This window comes from Lagopus muta, chromosome 2, assembly GCF_023343835.1.
Source record: "Lagopus muta isolate bLagMut1 chromosome 2, bLagMut1 primary, whole genome shotgun sequence".
Classification (NCBI taxonomy): Eukaryota; Metazoa; Chordata; class Aves; order Galliformes; family Phasianidae; genus Lagopus; species Lagopus muta.
The window spans coordinates 22,416,780-22,435,237 of NC_064434.1; the positions used below are offsets into that span (position 1 = coordinate 22,416,780).

At 38.7% G+C, this 18,458-nt stretch overlaps 1 protein-coding gene across 3 annotated transcripts in view; it reads left to right on the forward strand.

Moving 5' to 3' along the window:
• The window catches only part of MCPH1 (microcephalin 1), a 122,785-nt gene extending 104,593 nt beyond the window's left edge, over positions 1-18,192 (forward strand). For all 3 annotated transcript variants that reach the window (XM_048936968.1, XM_048936967.1, XM_048936969.1), the window contains exons 13-14: positions 16,663-16,900; positions 18,044-18,192. In XM_048936968.1, coding sequence (XP_048792925.1) covers positions 16,663-16,900; positions 18,044-18,099 — 294 coding nt within the window. In that variant the 3' untranslated portion in view covers positions 18,100-18,192. The remainder of the gene's footprint in view (positions 1-16,662; positions 16,901-18,043) is intronic.
• Positions 18,193-18,458: the final 266 nt, after the last annotated feature.

Consider the following 18,458-nt stretch of genomic DNA (forward strand, 5'->3'; position numbering starts at 1 on the left):
GAAGTTCTACTGTTGTGTTTTTCTTACAATGATTTATGTCTTGTGTATTGAAGTTATTTCCTATTTATCAGAACTATTTAAAAGATCATCAAAATTCATTTTTTCAAATACTATTACTAAATAATTGCCTGAAGAAGTTCCCAGAGGCTGTAATAAATTTAAAAAAAAAAAGGGCCTCACAATTAGAAAGGTAGAATTTCTTCTTTGTTTTTTACTGTACATAAAACAGGACTCTGGATCCCAATGCATTGTACAAATCCAAAACAAAAGATAGCATCTGACCCAAGAACCTTTTGATCTAAGGAAGATTATTTCCATCTTTTTTTTTCTGAGCTGTCTGGAAGGTCACACTTTTTCCATGTTCCGTTCTACCAAATTTATCTGTGGCCCCTGAAGCATTATTAACTTCATTTCGAGTGGAAGACTGGCAATAGTTGACACAAGGGACTTCTACCTGTGGAACTGATTCCAGGCTGACCTTATTCCAGGCATTGCTACACGGCATGAGTATTTTTAAAGCTACTGTAAAAAGAGACATTTAAGGGGAGTGTGCCTGCCTGAGGGAGGGGATTTTTATGGGTAGTCTGAAAGAGGCTGAATTTTGTTGGCTGTTTTAAGAGTATCTGTTAATTAGTACCTTTTAAAGTAAAATGTTTTGGAGAATCCAGGGGAAACATGTAAAATTTTTAGTTAATACCAGCTTCCTGTAGTCAAAGGAAATAAACATTTAAGAGTCAATTTAAGAGGTACCTTGCAAGCATGTTAAATCTGAAAAACTTTAGATGTCTTCCAAATAGTTTTGCCTAACCTCAGACATTCCTATGTGATGGGAGATCATTTTCAAGTGCCCAAAAGAGCTGCAGTTTCAACACAAAGCAAGGTCAAGCACTTCATGTTTTATTGAGGAGTAGTCTTGAATTTTGGGTTTAGTCCAACATGAAGGAGGTAAACAACCATCTGTATGTTGATGAAAAAAAGTTTTGTGCTAAACTTTGTAATTTGAAATTATATGGCTGGGTCAGCTGTGGTTTAGAAGAAAAAATAAAAGAACAGCATAAACTAAAGTGCTGTTTGTCCCATTCCACTGAGTTTTCAGTGTGACTCAGCATAAGCTTATAAAACAAAATATGTGCTTTCTGAAAGCACTGTAGTTCTGCTGTTCTATTTGATATGTGGATTGGACAAGTTGCTGCTTACTCACGTAGGAGATACCTGGAAAAGATTAATTGGCTTGTATTCAGACAAAGCAGGAGAAGCATTCTGTCTTTTCTGGAGGTTGATGAAATCATTTGTCAAATTTAGGATTTTTTTTCAGGATTAACTGGACTATTTCTAGCCTCGTGCTGTCTTTGAAGATATTTGAGATGTAGTGTGGGCTAATTCTCTTATCAGAAGTCTTTATCACCTTCTCCTGGGTTCAACCATTTACAGGGCATGCTCTTTCTACAGCACTCCAGATTTGTCTGTCACACAACTCCACAGGGTGACTGTTGCTCCTACTGCATCTGCCTGGCAATTTACCTGCTTTATTACTAAAAGAGGCAGTGCTCTTCATGAAGATGCACATGAACACATTTTAGGAACAGTGAATTTATTTGTCCAAAATGGAATGAGTCTAATTATATATCTCCTGGTATAATGTCATTTTTAAAATTTGAACTTCTGTTTTGGTGAGTCAGCACTTCCAGTTCCAAGGTTAAATCAATTTAGAATAGAAAACACGCATGTTGCATTATGTAGGCTATATTGTACTTAGCCAGACAATTTGTCGTGTTTGCAGGTATGCTCTTTAACTTTTCCTGTGGAAGTTGTCTTTCTCGTGGCAATTGCAAATCAAGAAAGAGACCTTTGATCTGTAATCTAAACATTAGCAAAAACTGGTAATTGAGGAAAGAGAGCATTGTAAAGGATTTTTATAGCTCTGATCCTACAGATCATGCTGAGGTAAACACAGGATTTTTTCTCTTTGGAAAAAAAAAAATTCAAAGTATGTGCTAAATGATCTATCAGGCTGTGATGATAGGAGAGATTGGCCATACAGAAAGGCATATTTCAAGTTTTTTCTAGTGTTCTAAAAATGTTTTTCAGTCACTTCACATAGATGGTGTTACGTTTGTATGGCATTAGGGGAATTGGCTATTACCTTGGATAGCCTTGATAACACACTATTAGTAAAAAACCTGTTAACTGGGTTTCATCTCACACAACTGCATGCTGTAATTAAGTGTATTTCAGAAGCCAAATTAAATTGAATGAAAGAAGTAACCAGTAAGGATGTTCTCTTGAACATTCATTCTTACCATGATGAATGTTGCTTGTTTTTCTCTTCTCTTTAATTAGAATGTTTCTACATTTGCCAAAGAAAATGTTGGAATGCAGACAAAAACTGAAATTATAGGAACAGGGCTTGATGTAATAGCTTATTTGTAAAGGAAACACAACTTGTTTGGTATTTTATTGAAACAGGAAGTTCAAAACCTCAGTACACACAAGTACAACAAATTCTCAGGTGCTAGTTGAGTCATCTGTTGTTGGAAGTAGTCTCATAGAAGGCTTCCCCTTGATTTAGTTTTAATCTTCAATTAACAAAAGGAAGGAAATTACATACAGATTTAGTTTTAGATTATGTGCAAAGCTCTGTGACTTTTTAGCTGTCACTCTGATGTGCACGCTTTGTGAGCATAACACTGACACAAATAGAGTGTCTGAGGGAATACATTCAGCTTTAATGTGCATAAGAAACCCGATGTATTTCGTTTATGAAAAAACGTAGAGATGTAAAATGTAAATGAAAATGAAAAAATGCAAAATCAGAATACTCTGTTTTTTCTCCTTGTCATCTCGTACATGATTTCAGCTTTGCAGCAAGTTGTACAAGTAATCATTAGCGGTAAGATAATAATTGATAAAACTACTGTTTGAAATTTAGTATGGGATTTTTAATTTTAATTGCCATGTTTGTTTATAATAAGTCCAGTATCACAGAATCACAGGGCTTGGAAGGGACCTCTGGAGACCATTTAGTCCAACCCCCTACAGTAGGTTGCACAGGAAAGTGTCCAGGTAGATTTTGAATATCTTCAGAGAAGGAGTTTTCACACACAACCCCCCCTGGGCGGAATTCTCCAGGGCTCTGTAACCCTCAAAGTAAAGAAGTTTTTCCCCTTGTTTTTATGGAACTTCCAGTTTGTGCCCTTTGCCCCCTGTCCTGTTACTGGGCACCACTAATAAGAACCTGGCCCACTTGACACCCACCCCTTAGATTTTTATAAGCATTCACAAGGTCATCTCTCAGTCTTCTCTTCTACAGGCTGAAGAGTCCCAGGTCCCTCAGACTTTCCTCATAACGGAGATGTTCCAGGGCCCCAGTCATCTTTGTAGCTCTCTGCTGGGCTCTTTCTAGGAGATCTTTTTCTTTCTTGAACTGAGGAGCCCAGAACTGGACACAGTACTCCAGGTGTGGCCTCACCAGAGCAGAGAAAGGGGGAAGGGAGGGCAGTGTGCACTCTATCCATTCATCCAGATCAGACTGAAGATGTTAAACAAGAACAGATGCAGTACTGACTGCTGGGGAGCACCACTAGTCACAGGCCTTTAACCAGACTCTGTGCAGCTGATTGCAACCCTCTGAGCTTTGCCAGTCAGACGGTTCTCAGTCAACCTTGTTGTCCACTCATCTATCTCACACTTCCTAAGCTTAACTGCAAGGTTGTTATGGGAGACAGTGTCAAAAGCTTTGCCAAAGTCAACAGCTTCTGCTCTGCTGCTTTCCCCTCACCTACCCAGCCAGTCATGACACCATAGAAGGTTGCCAGGTTGGTCAAGTATGATTTCTCATTGGTAAATCTATGTTGACTACTCCTGATAAGCTCCTCTTCCATTAGATAAGATCATGCTGATACCATGTAGTTTTGTTTAGCTGCAAAATCTTTAAAAGGTGCTTAGGAATTTGTGTATGTTTTATGCAGAAAATGTGTCTTTCTCCCTCCTTCAGAATGCTGTATGTCACTGGTCTTCTTTGAATGAGAAAGATTTTATTGAATTCCTTCTAAACACCAAGAATACTCCAGTGTGAATTCTTCTTTCCTCTATCAGTGACTTGAGCAATTATATCTTTGTAGATCCCTCTGTACTGGTCCAAAAGATTAGGATGAGTGCATTAGTGCTTTCATAGAATCACAGAATCACAAGGTTGGAAACGACCTACAAGATCATCTAGTCCAACCGTCTCCTCATCACCATTGCCACCATCATCAATAATATTGTTTTCATGAAAAAATCCATGGGTAGCATTAAAACTATCATGTCAACTCCTAAAACACAATTTTAGAATAAAAGTAGACACATGATTCAGAGAGTTTACAGGGTGTTTATGAACCTTCTACCATCATAGCAGTTTGTGACAGGACTAAGCTACATATGCGTTATGCCCACCTTATTCTGTTTTCACTGGGAGTTGTGGACTGGGATGCAGCTGCTCAGTTTATATACAGTACTTGTTTGGTATTCTTTTGTCTTTGAATTACAACTGCTTGGTTGTGCAGTGAAAACCTCTTGAAAAGGCTTTTTGCCTTTAACACCTCAGATAAAATCTAGATAAGCTAAAAAGTAGTAGTCTGTCTGTCCTGCCTTGTTCTGAGACAAAGAACAGTAAGAATATAGGAAAGGAACTCAGAAAGAACAGGGTCAGCAGTCTGACCTTAGATACTTTGCCCAGCTACTTTAAAAGTCACTGTAAGTCCAAGACTATAATAAGTCTGGCTCATTCTCTGTTTTTAACCATGTCATTGCTGGCAACCTCAAATATAAAACAACAAGAAATTGAGTAAGGAAGTTATAAAAACATCTCTGAAAGAATTAATAATAATTACATCTGCAGTAAACAGAAGCAGATCTCTGTGTACAAAGAAAATAATCTTAGTGCTTGGTAGCGTGCCTATACCCTAGTAACTTCCATAGCATAAAAATTACTCTGTGTTCACAGCACAGGTCATTATCCCTCAGCTGCAGAAAAGACCATCACAGCTTGCTGCCAAAACATATTTACAAGTCCTTTCTTTGTTAATCATATGTTTATTGCCATGCTAAAATGTAACACGTTTTCATGAAAAGAATCTTCAAACAGAACATGTTAAGAGTGTCCTTTCTTCAGTAACTATGAAGAAATTGGTACAAAGAAGTTCTTTTCTTGAGTAATTGCCTTCTGAAATGCACCTAGATAAATATTTAAGCACTTTTTAATGGGTTGTGTGCACTGGTAGCTCCATTTTTACTCAGTGCTGGAGGGTAAATTGTCTTTGCTTTCCACACTTCCTGTGGGATCTTCCAACTTGTGATTTAATTAGGTGAAGAAGAGACTGTATTACACACAAGCAATTATTGCTGCCATGGAGGAGCAATTACTGCTACTCATCAGGGAAGCTGTAGCCCAGTAATGGAGCTGACTGTGGTTCTCAGGGGCTTCTGAGAGTTGCCCAATTTTTTTTTTTTTTGTAACTGCCAGGATTCCATTGCAGTTGCATCCATTTGTGTGATGCCAAGTGATGTCTTTGACATTACTTTGGGTTTATTTCAGTAGTTCTCAGACAGTTTTAAGGGTTTTTCTCTGTTGAATATGGATGTAATTTCAATTAAGCTTTCAGTTATAGCTTTAGTTATAGTATAAGCTTTTTATTTTAAAAACCAACCATTCCCTACTACTAATTGTTGTAGTGCACGAGTTTCACTCTATACACAGAGAATTAAACACAACATTTAAGTGTTAATGCTATGCTCATCAGCAAGCATCTTTGTCAAACAATTTAAGAAAAAAAATGCAGCTTTTTCATTATGTCTGCTATGTAATGGATTATTATTATTGTTATAGATTGAGTGCTGAACACAACCATTTTATATTTCTGTTAATGAGAGAATACTTCAGGCTGCCCTACTTAGGTGGTACCGTTCTTCTCTGTTGGCATTAAAAAATTCAAGAAAAAATAAATAAAAAGCAAGAAAAAAATTTAATATGTAATTTGCTGATGCCTGTCTTTTTAAAGCCAAGTCTGTATTATTTGTCTCATTGAACCGTATGAAGAAAAAGATTGAGAAAAGTCAGTCCTAAGAAATTTGAACAAAGATGAACTGACTGTTCAAGCTTTGATATATTTCATAAAGCTGTTGAAAAGCAAACCATGAAAGCCAGATTTATGAGCTTTTTTAAAGTTATTTGTAGATTCCCAAGACGATTGTGTTCCCATCACTTACTGTAGCCTTTAAAACACAAATGACGCTTAAAAATATTCATGTTTGGCACACGCTGAGTTACTGCCGAGCGTTGCAGTGGCATTCAGCTGAAACTGAGGAGTAGAAAGAAGAACGTACTCTGCTTCAGCCGTTGTCTGTTGAGGAGAGCAAAAGGGCTCACGTATTCACACCTGAAAGATAATACAAGAGGGGTTGTTGTTGTTGTTGTTTGTTTCAAGTTCAGAGTAATTTTATTGTGGGTTTAAACAACTGTTTGGGGAACAAGCCTTTTGGGAGCATCTGCATAACCCTTCACATTTGCCAGGCTTTTCCTTTCAGCAAGATCACTGATTGTGTTATTATTGGAATATAAATCCTTTTGTTTATCACAGCGTTATTCATCTGAACTTTGCCAGGTACAGCAAATCTACTGACGGCACTGGATGTGTCATTTACTGTCGAAGGCGAAAGGGAGGATGCCTCACATCCCTAAGTCAGCAAAACAAATGTAATCTTTGGAGATGATGCTGCGCAGTATCCTGTGTTGATCAAAAAGAAAGTTAGATTGTCTAAAATGTTTCAGTATCTGAAAAGTCTAAGGTAGTTAAAGTGAGCTTATCATTTTTAGTGTATTTTATGCAAATAGTAGTCTTCCATGACTAATATTTTAATTATACCTAGCATTTGACTACAAGGAGTAACAAGTTGATTGCAGTGAAAACATGCTGTCTTAGGGAATTTCTGTTTCAGTACACCTGTTCTGAACACTGAAGTACAATTAGCTTCAAATGTATTATTTCAACCTGTGTAATTGCAGATTTTTTCTCTCCCATGTGATTAAACTTGCTGTTTATTTCATTATACTGAATTCCTTGAGTTTCTTCACTGAAATTAATGGTATATTAATAGGATAAGTATTGGTCTCATGCGATAGGTGCTAATATATAAAAAATACATATAATATATATGGGATAGATACTGCATGGTTCTGCAGAGCGGATGTGCAGAGTGGTGCTGAGAGCACCCTGCACACCATATTGAAGGGTCTGGACTAGGTCCAGTCTGGACCCCTGAACCAAGCACATGTTTGTGCACGTATTCTGTTTCAATAGAAAGGAATTCAATCTGTGCTCAATAGCTGCTCCCCAACAGGAACCAGAGGTAGAGTCAATAGGAATGACCAAGGGCTGTGTTTCAAAAGTGCTCTTCCAGCTTGAGTTGAACCATGAGGAATGTTGGTATCTTTCCTGATGAAGATCTCGTGAGAATAAATCCAGCAAAAATAGATCTTTGTCAATTGTGAGGAAAAACAGGCCCATCCAGGTAGTGCCTGCTTTTTAAAGTTGCCAATACTTGTCTAAAACAAACTATTTAGAGGCTGAGATCTTCTCCGTTTGTTTATTGGCCCAACTGCATTTGTTCACTTGACAGCTGTCTGAGTTAAGAGAAGTTTTTAATTTACTTCTTTTCCACTTGGAGATGTATGAATTTGCAGTGAGTTATTGGAGTCATGCCAATAGTGCCAGATGAAAAATGGTAGATTCAACATGACTCACTGCAGATCTCCACACAGGTGATGTGCATGCTCCAGTCAGGTCTTTGTCATGCAAGAGATGAGACCACCACACCAGCACACTTGTCAGTTATGGTATTAAATTAACCACTGTCCTATCCTTCGTTTGTTTTCTAGGATTTTTCTAAATTACCAGGCAGGAAAATCTGATTAATGATGACCTAGAGTGGTAAAACTGTAGATTCTGTAAGTTGTGATCCCCAATTTATCAGAGAGAGCTTTGTTCATGTCAGTATTGCAAATTAAAATATGTATTTGAGGGAAAAATTTCAAGTTGCTATGAAACTGTTGCTATTTACCCTACAATTCCAATTGCAGTCTAGTAGAACTTTTACCACTTGCCAATTTGAATGTTAAGGTGATCTTCAGGTAGTCATTCATGTTGACTTTCCAGAGCAAGTAAGTAGTGCAGAAAATCCCTTTTTGTTATATTGTTTGCATATTGAATCATAGACTCATAGAATGGCCTGGATTGAAAAGGACCACAATGATTATTTAGTTTCAACCCCCTGCTATGTGTAGGGTCACCAACCACCAGACCAGGTTGCCCAGAGCCACATCCAGCCTGGCCTTGAATGCCTCCAGGGATGGGGCATCCACAGCCTCCTTGGGCAACCTGTTCCAGTGCATCACCACCCTCTGTGTGAAAATCTTCCTCCTAATATCTACCCTAAATCTCCCCTGTCTCAGTTTAAGACCATTCCTCCCTGCTCTATCACTATCCACCCTCTTAAACAGCAACTGAAGTTCCCAGGCATGCACAGACTTCTACTGATTCCTAATTCCGCACAGACAATAGTATCATTGAGGTCATGGGCATTAATCATGTTCATAAGGATAAGATTGGGATTAAAATAACCTAAAGAGATATAAGAAATGATCAGAAATAGGCATGATGGAGTTCAGCAAGGACATGTGCAAAGCAGGAGGAAAAATAGAATGAGATTGAAAATGGAATATTGCTGCCAAATGAGCAAATAAGTGAGAGGATCTGAAACAGATGTCACCTATGTCATACCCCAATCAAAGGAGCAGGCTTACTAGGCTGTGTTAGCAGGGATGCGCTATGCAAAACACACGTATAGCCTGCACTGCACTCAGCAGTGTGGAGCCTGCACTGGAGCCTGGTGTTCAACTTTGGGCACGGCACTTCAAGAAGGGTGTGGAGAGCATCCAGGGGAGCATAACAAAGTGATCACAGGTCTAGAAAATATGACCTGTGAGCAAAGACTGAAAGAACTGTGTTTGTTTAGTCTAGGGAAGAGAAGACTGAAGGGAGACACGATAGCAGTCTTCAAGTATTTAAAAGGTTGTTGCAAATAGGAAGAGAATAAATTGTTCTCCATGTCCGTTGGCATTAGGACAAGAAGTAACGGGCTCAAAATGCAGCAAAGGCAATTTAGGTTGCATTGTTAGGAAAACTTTTCTGCCTGTAAGAGAAGATAAGCACTGGACTGTATGGTGCACAGAGGCTGAGAATTTCTGTCTTTAATTTTGATGTGATTCCTGGGGCTTGTCACTGTAGTATATGTCACTTAGTGGTATGCCAATGGTGCATGGCATGGGGTCACCGCCGGCAAACTCCTTTTCTGAGGGACACGTGGCACAGTGTTTGAGTGAGGAAAAAAGAACCCAATTATAATTGGCAATTATTTGCAGAATTTTGAAAAAAGCTGTGACTGTTTTACGATCCAGTAAAATCCCACTTTCTCAAGCGAATTGGTAATGAAAGTATTCTTAAATTTCACAGAGTTTCTTTGTGTTGAAACCGAGTGCAAATGTATTTAGTTCAGAAAAGTTACAGATGCAGCAAAATGGGCAAATATTACAATCATACAAAGCTGTTTTTAAGTGATTTGTGTTGGAAATACAGCTCTTTCATTTGAAGCCATCCTCAGAAGGGGAAAAACTTATTGTTTCAACCTAATTTGTTTTTACTAATCTATAGCTGATAGTGTTGATATTACCTGGTATTTAAAAATAGTCCTAGCTTTGGAAAACAAGGAAATTAAACTAAAAATAAGTGAATTTGTTATCTTTTTTCCTGCAAAAATTTTCTCTGCCGGAAAAAATGGTTCAAAACATCTTCCAGTATAATTTTGAATGTCCGCCAAACAGTAGAGTTATTTGCCAAACGTTTTTATGCAGCATTCCCGCTGAGACTCTGTCTCTCAGAAAACAAATTGGTGAAATTAACTTTTCTTATCAGTCTATGGGATTCGAGAGAAGCAAGGTTGTCTGCCAACACATAGTGGAAAGAAACACTATTAGCTAAGTTGTCTGGTTTCGAGCTTTCTTCCCTCCACCCTCGTCTTGGCCAGGAAACACTTAAACGAAGGACTGTGCAGAGGAGGGGAAGAAACTGTTTTGAAGAAGTTTCCAGATAATGTGGGTCTTTGCAGTATGTCATTTATCTTTCTTTTACTTTCCTTTTTATTTTTTAAGAGCTGACATAGAAAGTTTCGGTTTTTTCCTGGAGCAATTTTTCCACCCTATCTTTCATAACTTTCTCCCTCTGTTCCTGGCTCCGGGCACAGTGCACGGGTCTCTACTGAGCAAGAATGCACCAACAGCTTGCTGTGCACCGCTGTCAGGCTGCGTGTGTGTGTTGGGGTGCTTCTGTCTGTGTGAAGGACTGCGTTCTCTTATTTGTCAGAAAGAGATCTTCTGTTTTAGCCAAAAGATACCGAAAAGATATCCAGTGGGAAAAGGGGTATTTCAATAAAGGTTGAAAAATAAGCATGCAGTGTTTGTAAATGATTTGCATGAATGTTGCAAGTTGAGCTTGAAAAGCATCTGTATCAACAATAAATGTGTTTTGTGCCCATTTGTGGAATGAGGTTATTGGTGCTGTTGAGGTAGTGAGGTGATGGTGTGGCTTGGTCCAGCCAGGGTCTGGCATCCATGCAGTGTTCAATAAGTATAGATATAAAATCCACAATTCTTCAGAGCCTACAAGGGCAATTTCTGTGTGGAGCAGCTTGCTGAATGAAGTTGTTTCCAGCTCTGAACATGCTTTTATACTGGAGAGCACCAACTTATTTATCTCATACAGCATTTCAATGCACATTTTAATTACAGATTGTAATGAATATTATTTTAATTTTAAATCTGTCATTGTGTTGGGAAAAAAAAAAAAAAAGAAAGAAAAAGCAGCAGACTGCTAAAATAAACCACAAAGAAATCAAACTAAAATGCTCAGCTCTGAAGTAGACACTGTATGCCACCCGTTCTTCCTAGAAAAACACAGTTGCTGTTTGGACAGTGACTTCTATTCTTACAGTCCTGATATTTGGAAAGATGAAACAGAGCATTTCTTCTTCGTCCTGCAGGAGAGCTCGTGCATTGTTAACACAAACTTCCTCGCTCCTGGTGAGGTCCTGCAGATTCTGCACATTCCTCCCTGCAGGATAAGCGGACTTTCAGAAATGTGCGCACAGCGACGTGCTGCCCTTTATCAGAAGCAGGCTGATGCTTCGCTTTGGTGGATGTGTGTGAGCCCTTGATCTTTACATGTACATGGGACTTCCACATATGTTTTTCTTTGAACGTTTTACAAAATGACAGACTGTCTGAAAATGCACGTAACCATGCAAGAGTAAATTTTCCTAGCAGACTGGTAGCTGCGAGTGTGTCCTTCCCAGGAGCTTGGCACAGAACAACAGTAACTGGAATCATGAACGTTACCCAGCTGCGTATTTCCCTGTACCAAAATAATATGAATACTAAGATATTTGAGCTCGAGATTTCCCTGGCAATATCTACCAACTGTATGAAGCAGGCATACCAATTTCAGTACCTCTTTTATTAAACCTGTAGATTATCAAGCTGTAAAGGCTGGGGGTTTTATCAGTTTTATGTTTTTAGGGCATTTAGTAGTTGTGGAGTTGTGTGGCCGGTGGTCAGATCATTCCATTTGTGGGACTGTGTCATTTATCAGCTTCCAATGAAATCATACTTGCTCCTCGGCTGCAAGTTATAAAATCTACAGTCTTCATGTCTGCAACTTTGTCCTCTGCTGCTTGCATTTGATAAAACCTATTTATTATTTTTGTAAGTCACATTAGCCAGTATGTATGTATTTATTTATTTATTGCAGATTTATTCATCTCTGTTGAATAGCAGAAATTAAGAATAAGGATTTACCACAGCACTTAGGTTTATTGTGTAATGCATGCACAAGTACAATTCTACATATTTTTGAAGCTGGAACTTCACATTTTGGATTCTAACCTACAGATGCAATTTCTACTAATTGCAATAATTCAGAAGGATACACTCCATTTAGCTTTTGTGAAGTATTGTTATTCTGATGGCATTTTAGACTGGAAATTTATCCACGTGCTGTGCTCTGAAAGTACACCACAAATTGTGTGCTGTTCATAGGACATTAGCAGTTTAATTGCTGAAAAATGTCCAAGTACATCCAGGAAAATTCATTTTCTTGCATTTTCTCTTGCAGTCATTCAGGAATCCATTCAGAGATGTAGCTTAGGAGAGTGACATACATGGCTCATGAAGTAAAAATAATTGCTGAAAATCAATTATTATTTTTACCTTTCTTATATGTATCCTAAATCAACGTGTGAACATGTTGGTTTGGTTTTTCTTTTAACTCTCATCCAATTGAATATTTTCTTAAAACCTTGAAGTTATGACACGATTCACTTGATGAACTCTGTGCCATCCATTCTTGTTCTTAGGCTGAAATTTTTCACATAAAATTAAAAGAAAAATAAGAGATTGGATGGATGAGAAACAGATTGTTGTCTTGCAAAAACACAAATCAGATGTAACTCCATTTGTTTCAGCATTTCACACAGTAAAAGCAAGCATGCAATCAGATATTTCCCCCCTCTTGCTCTCCTCTGCTCTTCTCCTCTTGCTGCTGTGATTCAGGTCCTCATTTAACAAACAGGTAATGCCTGCGTGGCTGTGAGGCCATTTCCTGAGCCTCACACAAAGCTCACATCCTTGGACTTTTATGGGGGTTGGTGGTTCTGCATCCCATGTAGCAAATTCTAGGCAACGTTACAAAGGTGATGCATATATTAATGCGCGCTCTTTTAGTCTGTGGGGATTGAAAACCAGCCACAGGAAGGAGGATAGCTGATGAAATGCATTTCTTTTTTAGAGCAAGGAGTTCTATTTATTTATCATATTTTCTCGGTGAATTTTGTTTCTGTCAAGATTGATTTTTCCTTTCAAACTGTAAGTTCAACAAGCATGCATTAATGGTACATTTTTGAGAAGTGCGTACAATATAACAGGCATCGTTGTGTTGTGAGACAGAATGAAGTTAACACTTGGGATCATTGCAAAAAGAGTAAATAGATGCTTTCAAGAGATATTTTAGTTTTTTTTTAACCCTCTGCTAATAAATCTACTTGGAAGGGAAAATTGATGTCACTGTGAGATATAGCAGGCAGCAGAGCTCCCTGACTGACACAACTGTAACTACCAACCAATACACCCACGATTTATGGAAATAATCACTTTGGAGAGCCTAAAGTTTTCCCAGACTCGGTCTCAGCTGAAGAATTATTTATTTTTTTTCCCACAACTTACCCAGAATCTGTATGGTTTCAAAGAACAGGGAACACTCCTGGAGTGCTGTGAACCCTTTGATGTTGCAGAGGCAGCTGAGTCAATTCAGCGCTGATTGGGCCATTTAACCCCACAGCCCAGCCTGGTATGGCCAGCTCTGCCTCTGCCGTGTTTCTTTCAGGTTCGTGGGGCAGAATGCAAAGCAAAACTTTCAGTATAGCCCAAAAGCACTGAACATGATGCTGCTGCATTTCCCCCGACGGAAAATGTGTGTGAGGAGACAGTGTGCTTGAGCACATCCAAAGTGGAGATTCAGACAGAGGAAAAATAAATGTCAAGTTCTATGCCAAAGCTTCCTTTAGCTATTTCAGAGTTGTATGTGTTCCTAGCTCATCCTCTTACAAAGTGGATTGGTAACACACAGCTGGAACTGTAGTGGGAGTTCAAGAAAGTCATCTTTATATCGTGTCAGCATCTCACCGTCCAGGGTTCCTTAGCGTCCAGTAACCGCATTGTGAGCGTGTGGTGAGACAAGTGTTACCGGGAGTGCAAAATTTGGATTTCCTGATTTGATGATTTGCTGTGTATTTAAATCTATTATTAATTTAATCCAGAAGTCCTCCCTGTGTGAAGACCTACCATACGTGTTAGCTTTCACTGTGGTGGCAGCAAATAAATGCTTTCAGGGAAAACGTTTGTGGAAGTGGGAATACAATTAGCCCTTTTAAATCATACTCCATTAAGTATGGGAAATAGCAGGACTGCAAGTTATATTTTGACTTCTGTCTAAAACAAGACCTGTTGCATTTTCAAGATAACAGCTTATCATAACTAACCATTTTCAGCTTTAAAACCGTAGTGTTCCAGACTGACAAAAATAGTGTAACATCTGTCTCCATGAATTAAATCTGATTTGCGTTGCGTAAACAAACACTGAAGACTCTTGGCAGTTGTCTTTCTTCTATCCCTTGCTGCTGGTTTGTCCAAATAAACAACTTCAGAGATCTTCTGTGTGTCTTACCAGCTAAGATGGCACTGTACCCATCATGAGGCTCTTCTGAGATTGATGTGCAGGGCCTGCTGTTTTTCACTAGATGATAGTTCATTCTTTAATTCTACGACCATGCTTGCCACAAGCAGTTTGCTAATTTCAGGACTGCATGGGTTTTTCCTTATTGACACAATTGAGTAATTGCAGTCCCAGTAATATCAAAGTCATGACATACTGCCCTGTGGGCACTGCTCAGAGATTGCAAAGTGTTTTACATCTCTGAGAAGTCTCATTTCAAGACACAGATTGTGGCCCCAGACTCACAAACTTGATAGCATATGCTACAAGTGTATAGTGCCTGACTTTTGTATTTCATGACTTCAAGATGCCCGGCAGGTAGATGTTTTCTGCTCAGAAGGAGATAAGTGGTACATGCAAAGTTCAAAATCAGATCTTCTGCACATGTGTGAAGTATTACATGCCAACATATGTACAGGAATTGCAATCAGACCTGCTCGCTATTCGAGTGATGAAGAGCTCTCTGCCCCACGTATCATTTATCTGGCCAAGAGTTAACTCTGAACTGAGCGTGGGTCTTCCAAACAATGGAACTCTGCTTTGATGCTGAGCTCAACAAAATTATTTAGAGGCTGTTCTGACTTCCATGAGACAAAATTATGTGCCATGTCACTCGTAAATCTGAATTCACAAAAGAGAAGAAAATAAAGGCTATTTTTTTTATTGTTCTCAAGGGTTGGGCTTTTTTGGCCTGGTTTGTCAATAGCAGTTGCTGTCTTTGTAACTTGCTGAATTCAGAAAGCAAAGAATCAGCTTAGTTTTATTCTGAAGAGAGCAGCCAAGGAATTAACAATAACAGAAAATCTGGATTCTGTACTGATGGAGGAGAGCTCAGAATTAAGACTTGTACTGACCTGTCCAAGAACAGCACAGAGGACAGTGGCATGGAAATGTGAGCTGAAAACTCGTATGCTGGCGTGGGCTTCATGCTTCTCTAATGCTTCACCTGCATAGTTGGTCGTAAGTGCTAAAGCAATGCATCTTGACCTTGTTCTAAGGCTCAGTGAAGACTCCATGGAACTATTCAGCTTTAAAGCCTTTGCTAACCACGTGAAGACTCTTATTTGGCTGCACATCCGTGAAGCACATGTACTGCTGCATTAAAATCTCAAGTGCCTGTGGTTTCACAGCACATTCGTGCCAGGGCTGGAGAAAGGAATCCTCTCAACAAGTAATTCTTTCAGCTACCAGTTACACCTCTTCACTGACTGCAGTTTCATATTCAGCCATCTCATGTAAGCCAAATATATACACAGTGTCCTTATTGCTATGTAAGATGCTCACATTGATCATCTGTATGAAAATATTCCAAGCATCACACGACCTGAAACCTTTACTTTTGTTCTCATCTTACTTGTGGATCATTGTAGATTTTCAGAATATTGACATGAGATGCACACTCATAAATGTCAGATTCATTCATTTGGCAGGGCAATGGCAATCTCACTTTCAGTATTTCAAACTTGATTTTTCATTTATTTTAGCATGAAGATTTTGTATTGATTACCATGGGTTGTACACTCGTTCTGTGCACAGCTTTTCTTTCCTGCACAATGTCACTAAAGGAAATCGTTTAACTGCTGAGCCATTGTTCTATCTGATAGGTAAAAGTGAGAAAATTTACTCCAAATAGATAGAGGTTTTCATTGGATGGTGTCAGTGGCTGTACTGCATTCACAGAAGACTTTCTTTTTTGCTATTGCAGAGACAGAAGCGTTTACATGAAACTGGTGATTTGCTTTGAGTTCTGTTTTGTTTGCGTCACTTCATTTATCTGAGATAAAATACAGTTAATACAGGAACACAGAAAGGAAAAAGAGATTATAGAGTAATCTCTGAATTGTATATGTTAGTAAAGCAGCACAGTGTTATAAAGGCTCCCATGGTTTGTATGTGTGGTGGAAGACAATAATTATTTAGAATATACTTTAATATGCCTGTGTGGTGCCCAGCATTGTAAATGTAAGATTCTAGTGAAAGGTAATTTTTGCCAAGCCCTTTAAGAACTCTTACAGGTATTCATCTGAGCTGTAAGTAAGGAGTCTCAGCTCTGGTTTTGGAATTATATCAATCAAGTGTACCATATATGGTCATTTTAGCTCATTGCATAGTTTAAGCAAAAGTTTCTGATACGGCAGAAAAGTTCATATTCGTATACCATAATTCTTATTTCTTGAATTTAAGACAAGGATTGTTTTTATTCTGAGTAACACGGGTTTTATTGATTTCTTTGTTTCCTCAAATACAGATCTGCAGGCTGCAGCGTCACCTATCAGCAGGAAACTACCAGCTGAGTCTATTCTCAAACCAGCCTGTGATGTTTGTATCTCCCACCAGCCAGCCACCCTGCAAAAAGCTGATGGAGCTTATAGAGCTGTCAGGAGGAAAAATATGTAAGGCCCTACGTCAGGCAAAAATCTGCATAGGAAAATACCCAGGAAAGAAGTACCAGGAAATAAAATGTTTATCAGAAAAATGGATTTTAGGTAAGATGGAATCACAGAATCACAGAATGGCCCAGGCTGGAAGGGACCTCAAGGATCATGAATCTCCAACCCCCCTCCACAGGCAGGGCCACCAACCTCCCCATTTAATGCTAGACCAGGCTGCACTATCCTTCATATACGCTATACTTCAACACATATAAAACATTCAGGAATATGTATTCAAAAATTGGCTGTAAAGAGTTTACTAAACAGAGGTTTTGGAGAGAAGGAAGTGAAAGCACTGTTACCAGTAGGCTCCAGGAAGACTGTCTCCGTGGTGAGGACTTTCTGTTAAAACTAACACTACTTTATGATGATCCTGCTAAACACCATTGTAATTCTACCAAGAAACAATTTAATCCAAAGATTTTCAAATTTATCTTGTATGTGACTGCTTCATTTAGAACAAACTAGAAATGGGAAAGCTCCGTGGCAGAATTACTTTAAAAGGCACATATGCCGATGAGCTGCATGGAGCTGGATGGGCCAAGCTGAGCCCATCGGGGGAGCTGAAAAACAGTGTATCCCTGTGCATGCAGGGAGTCTCACACATCAGATAAAGGACTGAATTCTTTGTGCCTTTCACAGATTTCTCAGATTTCTGTTGCATTCTGACATGTGCTTTGTATAATTGCTGTATTCTGCCCACGCAGACGGATTTGACACGATGAATCTGCAGAACTTGTAAAACATAAGTGTTTCTATATAATACCTTACCAGGTACAGGTCCTTGAAATTTAGCCCCTTTCTCAGTAACATAATCATAGAATAATAAAAGCAATGACAGCCTGTCCCTACAAATTGTCATCTTAATCAAATAAATCAAGCCAAATCTGAAGTTTTGTCCTATCTCTGACACCTCAGTGTTACAATCCAGTACGTTTGTGGTCTTGTGCTGCGAGCACCAACTGCCAGTAAATTCACTCAAAGGTGACCTCAACAAAAAGCCGATAGGTAAATAATGCTGCACCTTTGTTAAACGTAAGCAAATTGTGTTTGCACTATTATCATCTGACTGCATTTACTTTTACCGTCTTTCTCTGTCTGTTTTAGATCAGAAATTGCTCTGAAATACATTACTGCTTTACAATCTGTTTCTTGTGCACTTGATCTCAAACAATCCTGCCTTTTTATTTCTTCTAGATTCAATCACTCAGCATACAGTATGTCCTATGGAAAACTACATTTTTCAGCTGTGAGCTAACTCAAGAGCTTCCATATGGCTGTAAGGAAACAAGCCCACTTTGGCCTCAACAACTAAGCTGTGAATAAAATTTCTAAGAGAATGCTAATTTCGTATTTATAAAAATGTTTTTATATTTTTATTATTTCTGAAAATGATGATTTTTGTTTCCTTTTAATAAAGTTCTTTGATAAAAGTCATCATGCTTCCATTTATTTGTTGAAGAACCTTTGGACCTAAATGCTGAGTGAGTCGTTACTCACTGGGAGGAAGTGGAAAGATGCTTCCCAATCCCTAAGTGGATTTGATCCCGTTGGTGCAGGTAACTGTTTGTGCTGTATGTGCACTGAGCGTGTGCTGGAGCTAGCTTTGGTG